The sequence below is a fragment of the Sorex fumeus genome, unplaced genomic scaffold (genome assembly GCF_029834395.1).
Source record: "Sorex fumeus unplaced genomic scaffold, SorFum_2.1 ptg000095l, whole genome shotgun sequence".
Taxonomy (NCBI): domain Eukaryota; kingdom Metazoa; phylum Chordata; class Mammalia; order Eulipotyphla; family Soricidae; genus Sorex; species Sorex fumeus.
The window spans coordinates 8,539,458-8,557,646 of record NW_026606152.1 but is presented as its reverse complement, the minus strand read 5'-3'; the positions used below and the strand labels follow the sequence as shown (position 1 = coordinate 8,557,646).

Genomic DNA, 18,189 nt, shown 5'->3' with positions numbered 1-18,189 from the left:
AGGAGTTAATTCCTGAGTGCAGAGCCAGGAGTAACCCCTGAGCATTGCCGGGTATAACGCAAAAAGCAAAAACAAACAAAAAACCCACAATATTTTAAAAAGAATTTAGTCATACACTCATGAATTCACAAATTTAGTCACTATTCCATCTTTTCCCACAGCTTCACCATGTTATAGGATTTATTTTAGCACTTACAGCTACCTTATCTAAAAGGAAATTTCGTATCTCTTTTTTGAATACACTGTATTCATTTTGTTAACAAAGATCACATTATTTCCTCCAGAAGACTTGTGCTTAGGGGCACCAGACAGCACACTTATGCTAATATTTCATGCTGGAAAATAATTAGCAGAAAGCACAAAAATATAAAAAGCATGTTTTTGCTTTTGTTTTTAAGGAAATTTGTTTATAAGAAACAAGAATGCAAAACTTTTGCCTACATCAAACTCAATGAGAAGATGTGCCCCAGGTAACACATTTTTGTTACCACTCTGTGTATTTCTACCAATATTCTCTAAAGTCCTGCAAATACTAATTTAAGAAGGACAAACTTCTTAGAGAGCAGACAAATAAGAAGGACAATAAATTAGAGAGTAGACAAATTCACAAGGATTAATGAAGATTTAAGTATTGTATTATTTAGGAAGCTTATCTGTGCATATGGAGGTCTAGAAGAGTACAAATCTTAAAACTTCTTGGGTGGGAGAAAGGTGGTTCAATGAGATAAGCACATGCAAAGCATGCAGGACGTCCAGGTTTGATCCCTAGTACCACTGGGTCCCCTGTAACTCCTGAGCGCAGATGGGTGAGGGTCAAAAATAAATTAAAATGTAAAAACTTTATAGTGGCTATCTTATGTTAGAAATAATAGATATATAGTCATGGGGGTCATATTTTGGATTCATTAGGATTTCAAACAACATACTTTATCAGCAGTAACAAAGTAATAAACAAATAAGTGACATGGGAAACTGGTTTTAATACTACTGTTAAGGCTGGAAAGATACATTAGGTAATTGTCTTGCACACATCCAACCCAGGTTCTATCCCCAGCATTCTATATGGTCCCCTGAATCAAGAGTCATTCTGCAGAGCCAGGAGTAATACCTGAGTATTGCTGGGTATGACCCCAAAACTGGAAAAACAAAAGAATAAACAATAAATAGCAACCAAAAAACAAATACTATTGTTGCTTAATAGCAGGCAAGTTACTAACCTTCAAGTGAAAAAATGAAACGTACCAAACAGCTGGGCTGGAGCGATAGCACAGCAGGTAGGGCTTCTGCCTTGCAAGCGGCCGACCCGGGTTCGATTCCTCCACCCCTCTCGCCCAGCAAACTACCAAGAGTATCTCACCTGCACAGCAGAGCCTGGCAAGCTCCCCATGGCATATTCGAAATGCCAAAAAACAGTAACAAGTCTCACAATGGAGACGTTACTGGTGCCTGCTGGAGCAAATCGATGAACAACGGGATGACAGTGCTACAGTGCTACCAAACAGCTACTTCAAATCTTTCACCAATCAAATATCTCTTATCAGGATTTTTTAAACAAACATCAGTTATTTCTCAAATGAATGATACCAAACAGGAATACTAAATACCAATCACAGGTTAGGTTTAATCTGGATTGAAAAATACTCTAGAAGCCCCCCCCCCCCCCCCCAGGAATAAAGGATTCCAAATTATGTATGTTCTAAAATTGTTTCATGTTTAACCATATATCATTCTGCAAATGTTTCAACAAATCAAACTATGTCACTTGGTGACAATCTCTGTTGATAATGCCTCCTACTTTAAGTCCATAAGCAATACCTATGCCAACTTATAAACACTCATGTACCCAAAATACTTCTAATGACAAAAGGCATCATCTGTGACTTTCGTGCTAGGAACAACGTTCATGTCCCTCTAAAATTCTCTAACCAAAGAGATAGTTTTTTAAGGTGTAGGCTTTAGTTATGAAAAGAGAGCGTTCATAAATGGAATGAATACCCTTAAAAAATATCACCAAAGAGACTCTCACCTGTTTTAGCACTGGGACACATAACAAAAGAAATGGCCTTCACAACTACGAATAACTGTTAAAAAATGTTTTTAAATAAAATTGGAAAACCTAAAAGAAAAAAAAAGGCTAAAAGAAATGGTCTTCAATAAGCAGGAAGTAGGTCCTTATATTAGAAACCATACATGCTGGTATATTTATTTTGGACTTCCCAATTTCCAGAAATAATTTGTTGTTTTGTTATTAGCCATACCTGGCAGTACTCAAGGCTTTCTACTGTCTCCCTGCTCAGGGATCACTCCTCACAGTACTCTGGGGATCATATGTGGTGCCAGGAAATGCTGTACTATTGCTCCAGCCCCAATAATTTGTAATTTATAAGCTACCCCGTCTATAGTATACTATATAAAGCACTTGAGTTAGTTCGGAACTCAATTTGGTTTAATTTAGAAACTCAATTCAGTTCTTATAACATGGTCTTTTTATGACTCATTTGACAGATGAAGAAAAAGCAGCACAGAAGTCACATAACTTTTCTTGGGGGGGAGGGGAGGGGAGAGAAGAGTCACACCTAGTGATGCTTAGGGCTTACCTCCTGGCAGGCTAGAGGGTTCATATGAAGTGCCAGGGACCAAACCCCGGTCAGTCACATGCAAGTCAAGTGCCCTCCTCACTGTACAATATCGCTCTGGACTCCAAGTTACATAACTTATTAAAGCTAAAAGCTTTGGTGGCAGGAATAAAGTAGGTTTAGCTAGTGTCAAAGTCTATGTTCTTACCTATAATCCACAAATAATATCTATGCCATCTGAAACCTCAGAAAGAGCTACCATGTGTTTACTATTCATACTAAAAAATCCTGAGGCAGGTACTACCTTTAGCCACATTTCACAATAAGAAAATTCAAAAAAATAGTAAGAAAATAACTTGTCCAAAATTATACAGCTAAGTTCTTTATCTTTATAGGACAAAGGAGGAGAATTAAAAAGATTTACAAAGCTTATAAGGATGGCAGAGAACTCTGGAAGAAAGGAAAGCATGGCAATGGCACACTGACATTTTCTTCCTTGCTAACAATGTTTCCTCCATTCTTCTGTCATACAATACTAATGAGTATTTCATTTTGCAGTAGTAGAAAAAAGTTATATTAAATCCGTTTCAAATGTATAATCTTTGAACCAATATAACAAAACAGGGAATGATCAGCTATATATTCCTCACCAGAATAAAAGTAATGTTTGGATGAGTCAGATGAATTTATTTATGAAAATTCCAATTACATTACTTTAAAATATTTCCATTTTGTGGGTGGAGATCAGTATCCAGACAGAGGAATTAACAGATGAATTCCAGACTCCTGTGACAGGGGATGCAAAGCAGAGGGAAACATACTACTTTTCTAGGATAATAAATCCATCAGTATGAAAAATAACTGAACAAATATAAAACCGCCAATCTCTTGTTCATGAGGCCTCTTCAGCTGTGATTCATATTAAAATCATCAGAAGAGCTCACCCCATCTCCAGCTCTATTCTGGGCACCAGGGATCAAACACAGGGACTTCACACATACAAGTCATATGCTTTACCGCTTATTCACATCTCCAAGCCCTAAGAACTTCTCAAAAAGAGAATTTTTGGGTTGAAGTCCAGTCACTCAAAGACCCCAAAAACTCCCCTAGTTTTTCTAATATGTAGTCAGAACAAACAAATAAATGATTTAATCTTTCTTACCAAAACAAGAACTAGCCCAGACTTACTGTGAACCCAATTAATGGACTTCATAAAAACTTTATATGGATAAAGTATTTATTCCCTCGGATAAATACTACTATTCCAACTCTAGACTTAGCATACACAGGGCAGGCTGTCTGTTCTTCAAAATATAGCAAAGTATTATTTTATTTTGTAACCATTAAACATAAATGGACGCTTTCAACCAAAATCTCTTAAAATGATGATATAAAAGCAGAATTTAGTATCACCAAGAAAAAACTTCCAGATTCTACCAGTTCCAACATAAATCTCCAGATTTCTATTTCAAAAATAAATCCACAAAGCCATTAAAAATTTGGCTCTGCTGCTTCTCCCGAAAGGGAGCATAACATGGGGCCCCCATAGCCATGCCACCGGACTCTGAGCCACGCTGTTCCACTCGGGGCGCTTGTGGGGGGTGGGGAGGGGGGTAGCAGAGCCCTCTCTGCCCCAAGGGACCTAGCCCCGGCAGGCAGCCGACCTCCACAACCAACCACCACCACGCTCAAAGCCATACCTCACATGCCTGGGTCGAGCTTCACGCATGAGTGAAGTCCCACAGAACCCAGGTAATGAGGAACTTTGTGACCTTCGACTCTGGGCTCAAAGGGACCGGGAGCGGAGATCCTCTGCCTGTTTCCCCCAGTCTCTGGTGACTCAGGGGTCACTCTTATAAACCACCTCCCACACACATATCAGTGAACCTATTCCTGAACTGCTTTTGTGGCCGCACAACATGTCATAAGATACTCCCTACCCATTCTCCATAATTAATACACCATATTTGATGGGGTTCAGACAGTAGACAACAAATCATAAAGGAAATATGTATATATGTATATCCATATATACATATTTTCAGATATATATACCAAAGCTGACATCACCCAAACTTTAAAAACATGATAGTGATATCTTATAGAATGTCTTAATGGCTCCTGCCAAAATAGAACAATTTTCACACTATTTCCTATATGAACACTTTTTTGTAAGCATGTTTCAGCAGTTCTTCATAACAGACAATACAAAATATATTCTTTCAGTTGTGTTTTGGGAGAGGGCTTGGGGCTTGGGATGGAAACATCCCGAATTTGGTGGTGGTGGGAAGGTGTAATGGTGGTGGGATTGGTGTTTCAATATTAAATGTAATCAAAAATTGTGAACTAATAAAATTTAAAAAAAAATTTTTAAAGGCTGTACTAAGAAACACTTGATGTTAAAATAACAGTTTAAAAGGAAGAAAAATAAACTTAATAGACAAATGTCAAAAAAAAAATGGCTCTATCCTTTCACCCTCAATCCCCATTAATTCCACTGCAGATTCCTTTACAATTATGTCCTAATGGTATCTTTTAAAATATTTACCCATTATTATTCACTTTATCTGTTTACTTGACAAGTTTCTAGTCGACTAAATTTTAGAAGCTTTTCATAAATTTTAAGTATATATATATATATATATATATATATGTGTGTGTGTATATATATATATATATCTTTTGGTATGGAGGCCATAGCTGGTGGTGCTCAGGGATCACTCCTGGCAGTGCTCAGGTGATCATGTGGTGTCAGTGATTGAAACTGGGTTGGTCACATGCATGGAAAGTACCTTACCAGGTGCAGTATCTCTTAGGCCCAGTGTAATATATTTAATTTATAATTTATATATATTTATTCAATTTCGGGCTAGAGCGATAGCACAGCAGTAGGGCGTATGCCTTGCATGCAGCCAACATGGCTGACCCGAGTTTGATTCTTCCGCCCCTCTCGGAGAGCCCGGCAAGCTACCGAGAGTATCTCGCCCGCACGGCAGAGCCTGGCAAGCTCCCCGTGACGTATTCAATATGCCAGACACAGTAACAACAAAGTCTTCAATGGAGATATTACTGGGCCCGCTCGGAGATATTACTGGGCCCGCTCGAGCAACGGGAGGGCCTTTACCTTTACCTTTACCTTTAATTTCCACTCAAATTTCTACCTCACTCAATATAGTTGAAAATGACAAAAGTCACAGCTATGTCATCTTTACACTCCTCAGAATATACAGAATTACTTGTGTTAATATTTGGTAATTCAGCTAAATACTACTTGCACAGAAATAATGATTTTTTATTACACAATCAAATTAGATTATTTTATTCCTACATTATAAAAATCAATATTTGGCACTTAATACTTACTGTTATTTTGGTTCGGGACGTCTGACAACTCTGATCTAAAAGCAAAAAAATAAATATCATTCTCTGCAGAATTTTGTATTTTAATTTCTTATTTAATTTATAAAAAGTACATTTTTAAAAGTATTTTAAAAAGTATATTATTTAATATATTTATAAAAGTATATTGGGCTGGAGCGATAGCACAGCGGTAGGGCGTTTGCCTTGCACACAGCCAACATGGCCGACCCGAGTTCGATTCCTCCGCCCCTCTCAGAGAGCCCAGCAAGCTACCAACAGTATCTCAACTGCACAGCAGAGCCTGGCAAGCTCCCCGTGACGTATTCGATATGCCAAACACAGTAACAACAAAGTCTCCAATGGAGACGTTACTGGGCCCGCTCGAGCAAATCGATGATCAACGGGAGGGCCTTTATTTTACTTATAAAAGTATATTGTTTAAAAAAATCCAACAAATTAAGTTAAAAAAAATCCACATCAAATTAGAGTGCTGAAATAGAGCTAAATAAGGTAAATTAACTCTATATCCATTTGTCACCTCAAAAAGCATGCTCTTGAGGGAAGGGGACAATACTGAGTTTTGAGACTTAAGTCACAAGTATAAAGAGTTTTTTGGTATTGATCCCAACCTACTCCAGAACTGCTAAAGATAACTTTCATTTGAAATTGCGGATGACACAACAGGTCATCTGTTTTTTTGTTTTGTTTTTGTTCTTTGGGGGGGCGGGAAGGGGGTCACACCTGGTGATGTACAAGGGATTCCTCCTGGCTCACGCGCTCAGGATTACTCCTGTCGGTAATTCGTGGGGGACCATACGGGATGCTGGGAAGTGAGCCAGGGTCAGCCGCATGCAAGGCAAATGCCTTACCCGCTGTGCTATTGCTCCAGCCCTCACATTTTCTATGACAAATAGAAACTCGTATTATTTAAGTGAAAAATAAATTGGGGAAAAAAAAAAAACGGGGTCGGAGCAATAGTACAGCAGAAAAGGGTGATTGCCTGATTGCCTTGCATGCAGCCAACCACAGCAACCCCAGAATCCCACAAACTTCCAGGAGTAATTCCTGAGTGTAGAGACAGGAATAACCCCTGAGCATTGCCAGGTGCAGCTCCAAAATGAAATAATTAAAAAGCAAGGGATCTACAGGGAAAACATATAGGTAATTTCCACCCCGAGAATTTCAAGCTGCTATTAAACTACAAACACTGTCCTCCCGTTGTTCATCGATTTGCTCGAGCAGGCCCAGTAACATTTTCATTTTTGAGACTTCTTGCTACTGTGTTTGGCATATTGTATATGTCATGTGGGCTAGATACTCTCGGTAGCTTGCCGGGCTCTCTGAGAGGGGCGGAAGAATCGAACCCGGCTTGGCCGGGCTTGCTGTGTGCAAGGCAAACCCCTATACCCCTGTTCTATCGCTCCAGCGATTAAATTAATGGCACAATATAGTACTTATTATTGCTATGAATTCAGAACTAAGAAACCAAAGGCTATTATACAGGTTTAAGTCACTACCAAAACTATTACATACCATAGTGTAAGTTTTCAGGTCCTTTCTGGGTTGTCATGTTAGGCTCATTTTGCTGACAGTAGAAACGTAATAAGCAGTGCTGATCACAGAAATGCTTCATTTCCCCACGCCACTGCACTCTCTCTTTAAGAGTTCCTTGAGATTTACAACAGTCACATCTTGCAGCCTTAAGAAGAAAAGTATCAGGCACTTGAAATAAGACATTTTAAAAGTGAAGTATGTATTTTAAAAAAAAATTCTATGAATGTATCAGTGATTATAAAATGCATTAAGAGTAATAAGGAAAAAACAGAATTTCAACATAAATCATAGGCAAAGCTATTTTTCATATTAAGAAAGCTTATAAAAATAAAGTGCCAATAGTCAAAAACGTCTTTCTATATTTACCCCAAGTCAAAAAATAGCATTACATAGATAACCCCCAAAACTCTTACACTAAATTAATACCATATATTTTAGTATCAAAATAGCTTTGAGAGATTAACAGCTATGATCCAAAAACTGGCAAATGAATCCCGGAATCGAACAGCTCACTGCAGGGATGGCTCCAGACCATGAGCCAGGCTAATTCTATGGACAACTCAGATGCAAACAGGCTCTCTTTCTCCTGCCTGCACGGAGGAAGCCCTGTAGCCCTAAACCTCTAGGAACCAATCACCACCACCCTCACGGCTGATCTTCACAGGCTTCTCCTGGCCTCCCATGCAAGAGACTAAAATTCGCTGAAAAACCCAGGTATGTGGGACCAGTGACCAAAAATGCCAGGCTCATTGCTCAGGACTCCATCCCTCCCCATCTCCCCGCCCTTCCGGGTCCTTCCACACTAGAAACTGCCTCCAGGTGCCATTTAAGCACATTAATGGCCAAGGTCCAGAGACTCACAAATGAGTATCAGAATGGAGCAACTTGCTGCAGGGATGACCCCAAACCCCAATTATTTACATTGTTACAATCCCAGGATCCCACAGCTATGTGGTATCTCATACTATTTTTTAAACATTTTTTTCTTTTCTGTTGAATCACTGTGAAATAGACCCTTGCAGACATCTTATACTAGTCATAACAAGTAATACAAGATAAATTATCTAGCATCTGCCTGTGGGACAGTCTTGAGTGGTGCTTGGAAACTTTGGTGGGAAGGTGTAATTGTGGTGGGATTGGTGTTGAAATACTGAATATAATCAACTATTGTGAACAACTATGAAAATAAATTTAAAAATAAAAAAGTTTTGAGAGCAGTACATTATTAATGAATATACAATTATATTACATCAAAAATATGAATTATAAATTAATCTCAGGTTCAACTGATAATTCATAAATCAATCTCAAGTGTAAGACCTGAAAATTTTATGACAACAAATTGATGGATGTTAACTTGAAGTAGCTTCGTTTCCAAACCATTTAATATAGCAATTTTAAGCATTTTAACAAATATGAATTAATCTTAATAGCATGAACTCCAATTTTTTATTTTAAAACACTCTTATTTAAAATTCATGCTTTAAGACAACTACTTTCACCAACAGGGGAAAATAATTAGTACCATGTTACAACTTAAAAAATAAGCTAACGCCAACAAATATTCATATACAGTTGCACTGTATGATGGTGAATCAATCACTCTGGTGGGAGTGGAGGGAGGTTGGGTAACATCTAACTGTACTCAGGGTTTTTTCCTGACTGGCTCTGTGTTCAGGGATCATTCCCGACAGACCTGAGAGATGATATGGGGTGCTGGGGACCAAACTCAGAACTCCAAGGCTAATGTCCTACCCACTGTACTATCCCTTTTGCCTTGATGAATAATTTAAAGACAGACTTATTTGTGAAAGATTACCATTTCCCTAGATATGGCCCTTTTCATTATTTAATGACTTGATAAATGAGTGCCAATGAAATAAATCATTAACTTAAATACAGTTGTTTTCATACTTAGGCTTCCGATCCATAAAAATTAATTCCTATAATTTTTTAAAGTACACTTCGGTGTTTGGGGGAGAAAAAACAGGGGGAAGTTTGAACCACACCCAGATTGCTCCTATGTCTGGCTCACTCTTGGCTTGGCAGCCCGTAAGTGATGCAATGCAAGGCAAGTACCTTAACCCCTGTACCATCTCTCTAATTCTTACTTTGGCTTTAGTTTGTTTTCATGAGTTTTTCTGGGAGGGGAGGGGGGAAGGGGGAGGCAGGCACACCTGGTGATGCCACGGTTACTCCTGGCTCTGCACTTAGGAATTACTCCTGCTGTTGCTCGGGAACATTACATGGAATGCCAGGTATTGATTCCAAGTAGGCAATGTGCAAGGCAAGTGCCTTACCTGCTGTACAATTCTTCCAGGCTCCTTCTCTGGCTTTTTTATTGATGTCGTTTGTGCTATTTCTGACAGTGCTTGGGGAGTCACTGATAGCAGTGATCAAAGAATTAATTTGTGACAGGGATCAAAATTAAAGCTCCCAAGAACAAAATGTGGGCCTTTTGAGCCATCTCCTCAATCCAATTAGACTTCTATAACTTCCAAGTGTTGATAAAACACTATTTTGCAGTACGTAATGATTGTCCTAAATATTTTGCAGTACATAATGATTGTCCTAAATATTTTAGGACATTAGAATGTGAGTTGAGATTTTATGTCTCAAATGGAGTTCTATGAATAAATATTGTATCAAAATTCCCAGATAGGAATATAACAAATGATTGTGTTGATAAACAACTCTTATATAGCAAACATACCCCAAAGTTAGAACACAGGCTCTTTTTTTTTACCTTTTTTTATCCAATTCAGGTTATTTCTTCTACTAAATAAATGTTAATAAATGAAGGTTTAAAATAAAAATTGTGATTACTAAGTGATACCATTATCACATGTCTTGTTCAAAATTTCTTAGCTCAAATAGTATACTGCTACAGTACTGTGAGTTATTTCACTCTTATCAGGTAATCAACCAATCATATTTTATTGATGGCCGACCCGAGTTCGATTCCTCCGCCCCTCAGAGAGCCCGGCAAGCTACTGAGAGTATTCGATATGCCAAACACAGTAACAACAAAGTCTCCAATGGAGACGTTACTGGGCCCGCTCGAGCAAATCGACGATCAACGGGAGGGCCTTTACCTTTACCTTTACCATATTTTATTAAAGAATGAAACACATCCTATGAAAAATTCTTATCGAAGATTATTCCTTAGGGGCTGGAGCGATAGCACAGCGGGTAGGGCGTTTGCCTTGCACGCAGCCAACATGGCCGACACAGGTTCGATTCCCAGCATCCCATATGGTCCCCTGAGCATCGCCAAGAGTGATTCCTGAGTGCATGAGCCAGGAGTAACCCCTGAGTATAAAGTGTTCCAGCTTTCAAAGATCACATCCCATCTTTCTGTAATTTATTCTCAAAGAAAGGACAAAGCGCAAAGGTAGACACTGAAAACTGAACATTTTATTTAATGAGTACAAATAGTGCAGGAACAGTAAAACAAGCTTCTAGTTGACTATGTCATTCAGATCCTGGAAAAAAATAACCCAGCATTTCATTTCTATGCTGTATAATCATCACAACAGACTAAAAATCCAAACAGGAAAGGTACTTCCTCTAAGGTGAAATATTAAAAATGCAGGAGCGGAATTCAAGCAGGCAACTTAAGAAAAAAACCTGATCTTAATTCTGTACACTAAGTCAATAGAAAGAAAAAAACAGATAAGGGTAAGTAGAAAACAAGGCTTTTAATGTTTAGATAAAACTCTGAAATGTCTATCAATGTGTGCGAAGTGTATTCAAATCATAGTATGTACTGTTACTACAAAAATGTCTTGAAATATTATAGGATAACACTGGATTGTCCTTTCTCCACAGGGAGTTTAGGCTTATGGGTTACAACTATCACAGTGCTCCCGAGGCACTCCTATTCCTAAGTGTTTATCTTTAACCTCTTCTCTGTGCTCTGCTTCCCCAACTGGACAATCACCTTTAGCACAGCGGTAGGCGTTTGCCTTGCACGCAGCCAACATGGCCGACCTGAGTTCGATTCCTCTGCCCCTCTCGGAGAGCCCGGCAAGCTACCGAGAGTATCTCGCCCGCACGGCAGAGCCTGGCAAGCTCCCTGTGACGTATTCGATATGCCAGACACAGTAACAACAAAGTCTCCAATGGAGACGTTACTGGGCCCGCTCGAGCAAATCGATGATCAATGGGAGGGCCTTTACCTTTACTTTACTTTAGACTCTGTAGACTTGTATTAGTTAAGTGAAATAATGCTTTTCTCCTCCTCTTAAGTCTTTTTTGAATAGTTTTCTTCAGAGCAATATCCTTTTTGTATAGACACAGGAAGACAATGCTATGCTTTTGTAATTTGGGAGTTAATTGACTCCAAGTAATATTTACTCCTGGGCATCTGTTTTTTTTTTTTTGACTTAAGTCTCAGCTGCCCTTAGTTCCTAGCACCCCAAAGCAGGGGCCCAATAAGGAACTGGATGGACCCAGGGCAAGCTGTGAGCTACACTGGCACCGAAATGGGCCAGGCCAAGCACCGCAATACTTAACTACATATAAGTTAAGAGCACGGTCATGAGATGTTTGGTGGTAAATGTGAAGAGACATTACACACTGATAGAGATGTGAATCTTTACGGTCAATATCCTGTACTTTACTCCTAATATCCAATCACCATTTCAATTATACTAACCCTTAGGACCTTTCATTTCTTTGAATCATTCTTTGCAATGGTCTTTTATGTGATGTGCCCTGGTTATAATATGCACAACTGAACCATTCTCTTTCTTCAGAGCTTATCTAGAAGTTTATTTTCTGCAATGTCTGGCACAGGTTTCCTTGAATCTGACTCCACAAGATCTCTACCCACAATTTTTCCTTAAATACCTTCAGTGTTCATTTATTTTCCTATAAAGAACTTTTTACAGATTGTAATAAATGCTTGTCAGCTTGGGCCTCAAGGACTAAATAAAAATTTAGAACTTTGGATAAAAAAAAAGAGCACGATCATGGACAAATTCTGTCATGATCCAAAGAGTAACAACTGGATTAGGACCCTGCTACGGTTAGGAAAGACTAATCTGGCCTGAGCACTGTAGTCTGGGATCTATAATGAGATGTCCCTATGAGAGAAACCCTACAAGTTTAATGTATAACTTACTGTGCCATACAAAATGACTAGAAAGATTAAGTCAGTAAATCTAAGATGGCTGTTGGACTAAGGAAAAGGAGAAACACATCCCTAGGTGGTATTCTGTCCTTGAGCTCATCTCCTGGTTGCAGGAGATCTTTGTCTTACCAGGGAAGGATGGGCTTTCGTATGTTGATTATAATACCTCACCTGGGAGTAGTTGCTACCTAGAATGCTGGGAGGTTGGGCAAGAGACCAAGGCTGATGGAATGCATGGAGAGACTAGCATGGGGGACAGGAGGAGACAGGACTGAGGGGCAGGGTGAGAATGGAATGGGGCACTTAGTGAGACTGGAATAGGCCAATCTGATCGCACTATCCAGCAGCGTGATAGCACTGTCAGACTTCCAGATACTCCAAAATTGCTGCTGTGCCTTTGGCCAGACCCCAACAACTTGGGGCCAAGTTTACCAAGAAATCAAACGGCCAAAAGTTAGGTATGTGGGAGACCTACGGCTCAGCTTTATAACTGCAGGCATGGCCTCTTGGGTTCCTGATCGGACTGCTTAACGGCCATGATTCCAGAGACTCAGAAACAAATCTCGAAACCCGATGGCTTTTGGCAGAAATGCGTCCAGTCCCTGTAGTACCACCATAGGTGGGAATAGGGTTCATGCCTTGGCCTGATTAATTTCAAGTAAAATTCCACCATTTTAAACACTGTAAGTCTTTCATTTGTCTTTTAAAACCATTTCTGGAGCACAGAACAACAGAACGATAGTATATCAAGTAGGGCACTTGTCTTGCATGTGGCTGAAATGGCTCAGGAACCCAACCCGCCAGAAGTGATCTCCTAGATACAGAGTCAAGAATCATCCCTGGGCACTGCTGGGTGTAGTCCAAAACCAAAACAACAAAGAGTAAAAGAACAACAACAATGAAAGACATTCCTAGGTTTTAAAACTCCTACAAAGATGTGTCAAACTGAACAAAAACAACAAATTTGAAATCATCAATGACAATCGCTTGTTTATGTGCCACACCCAGCAGTGCTCAGGGTCCATTACTGACTGAGCTCAGGAGTAAGCCAGAGAACTGCTGGGGGACCATATATGGTTCTGGGGATTCAAACCAGGATCCGTGGAATGTAAGGTCTCAACACTATCCTATCATTCTTTGCCAACAGCACTAGAATCATCCCCTCCCAAAAAGAGAGAATTTTAAGTGGATAATTTCTACAGAGTAAGAACTGAAGTGTTACTTAAGTCTTGTTAAAAAAAAAACACCATTTATAATTTCTGTCAGTACACATAACCAGAACTGAGTTTTATGTTGTCACTAATTCAATCTAAACAATAAATGGTTTATTCAAAAACCCTTATTCAACCTATCAAACTAATACAACAATCTACTGTCCAATAACTGACAAAAAGTCAGCATCCTATATAGACCCCACAGCAGCATCAGGAGTGACTCCTGACCATCTCCAGGTGTATTCAAAAACCAAAGCAAAACAAAAACCAGTTTGAAATGATAAATCAATGTTTTGTATCTTATTAAAATCTACTTCTAAGGATTGAATCCCTTTTATTTTTTTATTTTTAATATTTTGCCTTTTCTGGGTCACACCCGGCGATGCTCAGGGGTTACTCCTGGCTCTGCATTCAGGAATTACTTCTGGCAGTGCTTGGGAGAACCATATGGGATTCTAGGGGTCGAATCTAACTAAGTCGGCCCCATGCAAAGCAAATGCCTTAAATTTCAGGTAAAAAATTTCAAATTTGGGGCCCGACTATCTCTCGGGCCCCAAATTTGAAATTTTTTACCTGAAATTTAAGTCCTTTCAATTTGACAAATCTTAAAAAAAAAAAATCGTAATTCAAAACAATTCGAATTTTTTTAACCTATATCCAAGTATCCCAAACAGTTATTAAATTTTAGAAAATTGCCATGTTTGTTAAACTGTTGGGGACTAGTCTTGGTAGCCCCTGCTTGTCTTCCCTGAAAAGGTGATGAGCAGGGGAAACCTTTGGTGTGTGGGAGCACCATACCCTGGTGGTTAACCCCAATAAGAGGGGCTGAAGGCTGCACCTTGATCTGCCTTGTCCGGGCCAGAAGCCACATTCTCATTTCTGTCCTGTTTTGAGAAATTTCAAGGAACTGCCTACATAAGCAGCAGCAAAACAGAGTAACAGACAGTAGCTTGGCCAACCTGTAACCCTTGACTTTCCCACAAATCGTCTACTGCATACTATAAAAGTCAATGAGCTTTGCAACAGTCACTCTATGCTTCAGATTACTAAAGTTGTAAAGAGCAAACTGAAATGACAAAATGAATGAACTGTTTAACTGAACTAAGTCCATTTTGTTAACATTTTAAACATAAACAAGCTATCATGTTTGTAATAGTAAAAACTATAACATTTCAAATTCACTCGAATAGTTATATTAAAAAATGAGTTACTTGCCTTATAGTACCAATCCTGAAATTTTTTACAGCAGTCTTCACTACAGAAATCTCTCACAACACCATCAAGCTCTTTTGTTGCTCCCTTCTTACAAAGCTGAGAGCAATAGTTGCAAGTAACACATCTCAGTCCTAAACGTCTTGCAAAATCTTGTTTGTATAAAAGTTTACACCCTGAAAAATAAAGTTTTACTCTTAAATTTTTTATACTGATTTTTGATCTAAGAAAGACATTACAAGTCAAGGATGTCACAAATTTTAGAAAGTATAAATACACAAAGTACTCCGTTCCATATACAAATCATAACATAATTAAAACAGAAGAAACATGTAAAATTTGGGAGAATATGAAATAGTGTATTCGGTAATGCACATAGATTCATATTACTAATATTCTAAGACATTCAAATCAGGTAATGTCCCAGTGCTTCATATCACAAATAGTTATTTTAGAGAAATTAAACAATGTAAACCATTGAAAGGGATTTAAAAACCTTACTGATATACTCGGTAAATAGGCATTTAAAGTTTTTAGGCTTACCTATGAGGACTTTCAGGAAACTAAATTACTTATTTTTCCCTCTCTTGCTCCCTTCCCTTCCTTGACCTTACGGGGACTTTCAGGAAATAAATTTACTTTTTCATTTGTTTTTACTTTTCCCTCCTTTGCTCTCTTCCTTCCTCCCCTTCCCTCTTTTCTTTCCCCCTCCCTCCCTTCCTTCCTTCCTTCCTTCCTTTTCTTTCTTTTTTCTTGGTGTGGGGTGGGGGAGTAGGGGCACACTTCCAGTAGTGCTCAATGCTTTATCTCATTTTTTTATTTAATTTTATAAGATAGTTCACAATATTTGATTACATTTAATATTCAAACACCAATCCCACCACCATTACACTTTCTCACCACCAAATTCGGGATGTTTCCATCCCAAGGCCTAATCCCTGTTCCAAAGCACAACCAAAATTATATATATTGTATTGTTATGAAAAACCACTGAAAATGCTACAAAAAAAGTATCCATAGAGGAAAGAGTGTGAAGACTGTTCTATTTTGGCAGGGGCCACTAAGACCTTCCTTAGGATATCACTGACATGTTTGTTAAAGGTTGAGTGAACTTTCGTATATATAACTGAAAATTTTATATATATTTATATATATGTGTGTGTGTGTGTATATATATATATACATAACGTAAAGTAAAGGCCTGGAAAGGGTTTTACTTTACTTTATGTGTGTGTGTATATATATATATATACACACTTTACTATATATATATATATATATACACACTTTATATATATATATATATACATATATATATAAAGTAAAGGGCTAGAGCGACAGCACAGCAATAGGGCATTTGCCTTGCACGCAGCCAACATGGCCGACCCGAGTTCGATTCCTCCACCCCTCTTGGAGAGCCCGGCAAGCTACCGAGAGGATCTCACCCGCACGGCAGAGCCTGTGGCAAGCTCCCCGTGACGTATTCGATATGCCAGACACAGTAACAACAAAGTCTCCAATGGAGACGTTACTGGGCCCGCTCGAGCATATACATATTTATTTATTTATTTATTTATTTCCCTCTATGATTGGTTGCCAACAAATCTGAATCCCAACAAATCTGGTGTGGTACTCCTGGAGTAGGGGCAGGGTGTGTCCTATGAAGTGTATTCCCGGCCTCGTGGTCCAGGAATAGGTTCACTCATGCATGAGGCTCAGCCTGAGCGTGTGGGGAAGGGCCTTGAGCATGACAGCAGTTGGGTTCCGGAGCTCTTGAGCTGTTGAGGCTGGGTCCCTTGGGGCAGAGAGGGCTCTCACATGCACCCCTCAGGGGGAGCCTGGGTCAAAAAGCCTGGCCCAGGGTCTGGTAGCATGTCTATGGCAGGCATCATATTGCTCCCTACCCGGAGAGAAAGCCATGTGATCAGGATGGTGGCTGGTGACAAAATTATCTGACGCCAGCAAGAGGTGGCTTTATGGGCATGACCTGTGGGTTGCCAGAGACAGAGGGAAATGGCAGAGGATCTCTATTCCTGGTTCTGCTGAACCCAGAGTCTCAAGCCATAAAGTTCCACGCGTACCTGGGTAGTGCTCAGTGCTTTACCCTGAGCTCTAAGCTCAGGGATCATTCCTGGAAAGGCTGGGGAAAACACAGGATGCTGGGGATCGAACCTGGGTCTACTGGGTGCAAGGCAGGTGACCTACCTGCTGCACTGTCTCTCTAGCTTAATTTTCCAGAGAAAACGTTTTATTTTTTTCATTAGTAAAATACTTTTTTACTATGTAAATGTCATTTTTACATAGACTTTATTTAATTTTCTATAACCTCTACAAAATGACTAAAATATTTTGTAACTCTACTCATTGTGACACTAAAAAATGAACTTCCATTGAAGAAATCCTAATCTATCCTTAATAAACTGAAATTACAAATTACATTTCCCAAACTTTACTCTCTCAACAGTTTCAAATATCCATAATTTAGTTGGCAATCATTTATGTACGAGTCAATGATTTTTATTACCTTGAACTATATTTTAAAACATTTTTTATTATTTTTTTTTGGCTTTGTCTTCCTAATTAGACTTTGACTAACATAAAATACAAGTTTTTGGTATTTCAGACGGTTCAGACAGTTTTTATCAAGCAAAGTTGGAGAAAGTACAAAATGTACTTTCATGGTAGAGGTACTGGGCACACCAGGTGAAGCTATTCCTGGCTCTACTCATGAATGATCCTTGGCAACACTTGGGGGACCACATTCATGCAAGGCAAGGCCAGTTACCTCCTTTACTATCACTTGCTGGCCTCACAAAATTATTAAAGAGGAAAAGACACATACTTTTAAAACTTTTTTTGCCCATCCATATGAATAAGTTCACACAAATGAAAATTCTTTACTTAAACCAATAGTCTATTTGCTGTTGTCTATTCATTTGTAGATGACTGGTAAAGTAATAATAAATAATACTAATGGGGCCAGAAAGATAGTAGAGCAGGTAGAACATGTGTCTTGCACATGACCAACCCATGTTCAATCCACCTGTATGCAATGTTATATTCCATCACGTACCACAAGGAGTGATTCAGACTAAAAAGCCAGAAATAGCCCCCAAGCAACATCAAATTTTCCCGT

At 39.0% G+C, this 18,189-nt stretch overlaps 1 protein-coding gene across 1 annotated transcript in view; it reads right to left on the bottom strand.

Moving 5' to 3' along the window:
• LOC130040773 (zinc finger MYM-type protein 2) overlaps positions 1 to 18,189 on the bottom strand; it is a 133,233-nt gene that overhangs the window by 26,035 nt on the left and 89,009 nt on the right. The window contains exons 11-13 of the mRNA XM_056132802.1: positions 15,057 to 15,229; positions 7,470 to 7,635; positions 5,940 to 5,974 (exon numbers count right to left, since the gene is read on the bottom strand). Coding sequence (XP_055988777.1) covers positions 5,940 to 5,974; positions 7,470 to 7,635; positions 15,057 to 15,229 — 374 coding nt within the window. The remainder of the gene's footprint in view (positions 1 to 5,939; positions 5,975 to 7,469; positions 7,636 to 15,056; positions 15,230 to 18,189) is intronic.